Source organism: the organism of the source record quoted next, unplaced genomic scaffold (genome assembly GCF_019419815.1).
Source record: "Pyrus x bretschneideri cultivar Hongxiangsu unplaced genomic scaffold, Pyrus_bretschneideri_v1 Contig21, whole genome shotgun sequence".
NCBI lineage: Eukaryota > Viridiplantae > Streptophyta > Magnoliopsida > Rosales > Rosaceae > Pyrus > Pyrus x bretschneideri.
The window spans coordinates 3166303-3169248 of NW_025999513.1; the positions used below are offsets into that span (position 1 = coordinate 3166303).

At 36.9% G+C, this 2946-nt stretch overlaps 1 protein-coding gene across 1 annotated transcript; it reads left to right on the top strand.

Moving 5' to 3' along the window:
- The first annotated feature begins 957 nt into the window (after positions 1 to 957).
- Positions 958 to 2055, top strand: LOC103959260 (transcription repressor OFP12). The gene is given in 2 exon segments (XM_009371613.3): positions 958 to 1783; positions 1785 to 2055. Coding segments are annotated over 2 exon segments (807 nt in total). The 5' UTR covers positions 958 to 1061; the 3' UTR covers positions 1870 to 2055.
- The last annotated feature ends 891 nt before the right edge of the window (positions 2056 to 2946 follow it).

Sequence of the window (2946 nt, forward strand, 5' to 3'; positions counted from 1 at the left end):
AATAAATAAAAAGATGAATCTTGTTGATGGTCAATCAAGTTAGCATAAAGATTGAATGAGGTCACGGACATTTCATGTTGTGGATGTTGTGGATGTAGATTAGACTTCCCCAAAGTAGTTGCAAGTATACGAGAAATTTGCAATAGTGTGCGTGTATATGTATAGCTCGCTGAGATAAGATTGTTTTGTATCATATAAATCATGTACTAATAAATTAATTAACATATATAATCTAAGTTAATTAATAACTCGTTTGGATATGCTTTTAAGATGACTGAAAGTGCTTTTGGTGAAAATGTTTTTAGAACCAAGCCCTAGAAAAGCACTTAAAGTGCTTCCTAGAAGAAGCACATAATTGGTGCTTCTTGCAAAAAGCACTTTAAGAGCTTTTGGAATCCAAAAATATTTTCTCCAAAAAACGTTTTTAGTTATTATAAAAGCACATCCAAACTAGTCCATACAATTTTACATGAAAGCTTCTATATGGTTAACCTATATATACTCGTTCGTGTGCACTATAGCACTGCTTATATCCAAGGCTTTCACCCAACAAAAAAGAGCGAAGTTTTTCTTGCCATTCTAAAAGTAGAATTATTATGATGAGTAATATAATGATAATCACACAAACTAATCACGTTGTTGACCATCTTTCTAGTACAGATGAATTCATATACAACATTATACAGGGCTTATTTTTTAATAGAGAGAGACGATGAATAAAGTGATGAGTTTTATACTTCTTGTAGCATTATTGTTGTCAATATGATATTAAATGAAGAAATAGAACAAAACAAAGAGAGAACCTTTGTTGTTTGGTAGGACCAACAAAGAGAGAACAAAACACAAGAAAATCTCACGATTCTCACCTCCCTTCCCTCCCTGTCTTTAAGGACTTTTGTAGCGTGCTCTCTCTCTCTCTCTCACCAAATGAAAGCCAACTTATAAGGATTCCACCGTTTATTTCATCTCCAACTCTCATTCAGCTAACCCATATCCCATAAGTCTCAACAATAAACAACACACCCTCCTCTCGCTCATCTTCCTCTCCTATCTCTTAAACAATGTCAAAAATCATAGGCAAGAGCTTCCCCCTCTGCTTCCCCAATTTCATCAAATGCCTACCTACAATCCAAGCTCCGCCAGATCACGCCTCAAACGAATTAGACCACGAAAACCAGCCACCACGTTGCTCCACCACCAACACCTCATGTACATCGCTGATCATCAAGAACTTCAACTCCCTCTATAATGACTTCAACTTGATCAACTCATCATCAGACAACTCAACCTCCAAATCCCCCACAGCCTCCTCCTCCGCCGATGATGATCATTTCTACTCCTCCTCCGACTCAGACTCTGACCAGTACTCCCCTCCCGACTTTGCCACCATCTTCGCCTCTCAACGATTCTTCTTCTCCTCCCCGGGACAATCCAACTCCATCGTCGAGTCTCCAGACACCACCACAAAACCCAAGTCGTCTCAGAAAAGAATGTTGGTCACCAAAGGCGTGCGCGTTTCCAAGTATTCCTCAAACCCTTACATGGATTTTCGGCTTTCAATGGAGGAAATGCTCGAAGCGAATCGAGATCATATACCGGCAGGTGAATCAGGTGATCATGTTCATCATAGTACAAGCGATGACATGGAGTATTTACATGAGCTTCTCTTTTGCTACCTTTCGCTCAATCCGAAACACGCCCACAAGGACATTATTAATGCCTTCACCGACCTTCTCATCTGCCTACTGTGTGCTGAAGATTCATCACCACCAGCTTTGGTGGCCGATGACCGTCAAGAACAACCAGAAACTCATTAGCGGCGGCGTTTCATGTTTTATGTATGAGGACAAAGGAAATTACGTATTTTGATGATCACAAAACCAAGGAAGGCGTGGGATATGTTGAAGTCTCAAAATGTATGTTTATATATTTTTCTTGTAGTATTTGTTGATTATGTTATGTAAAAAAACGTTTTTAGGTTAACAATGTACTTTTTTGTGGTTGAATGTTCGTCACTGGGGCAATGGTAAGTGGTGACAAGAAAAGTATGGCTTACATTATTGGCCCTGTGGTGGTCCTTCTAAAATTAAGTCCCTGCATGTAAGGGGAGCTATCCACAAGTAACAACGAGACTTAAGTATTTCTTAATTAAAGGTATAAAGGATTTGAATAATTAACCACATCAAAGTTTTTCTTTTATCTCGAAATTTTATCCCACTTTGTTTTCTTTGAAAAAGTTATTTATCGGCCCACATCGTTACTGTGTAAGGCCTTCCTGTTGATTTGTTGCTTTTAAAAGTTTTGTATTTTAGATAGAAATATTGTTAGTGTTCTTATTTGTACTTTATGCTCCGTCATTATGTAATTAGGCCGTATGTCCTTTTTTAAAAGACACAGCTATAGTTTTTTTATTTTCACGTTTAAGTATGGATAATTTTTATACTATGCTATCTATATAATCTTGATGAGGGAATAAAACATCTTTTTAAATTAAAAATATATATCACATCAAACAATCAAAAATAAAGTTTAATTTCTAAAGAAAGAAGTTGTTATCTTCTGCCACCCCTAAAACATGCATGAATGGGATGAAATACGGAACAATGCTGCCCAAGGAGAGTGATACATGTGTAGCCAATTAAGGGTGATTATGTATATTTTATTCAACACAGAACGTCTAGTAGCATGCGTGAATTGAACACTAAATTAATTATTAACGAGTTAAAGCGTAAGAAAACAAAAACAAAAAAACATTTGCGTGTAGGAATTGACCACATCTTAGCATGAAACAATGAAGACGTGGTTTGCTAACACAGGCTAGTGAAAAACAAGAAATGATACAATAAGCATCACACCACTCATTTCTCGCCCTTGTAGCCAACCATTGGACACATCAATAAAAGTTTTATCAACCGTAGTTTTAACAAACTCTTACTCCAAACTAAG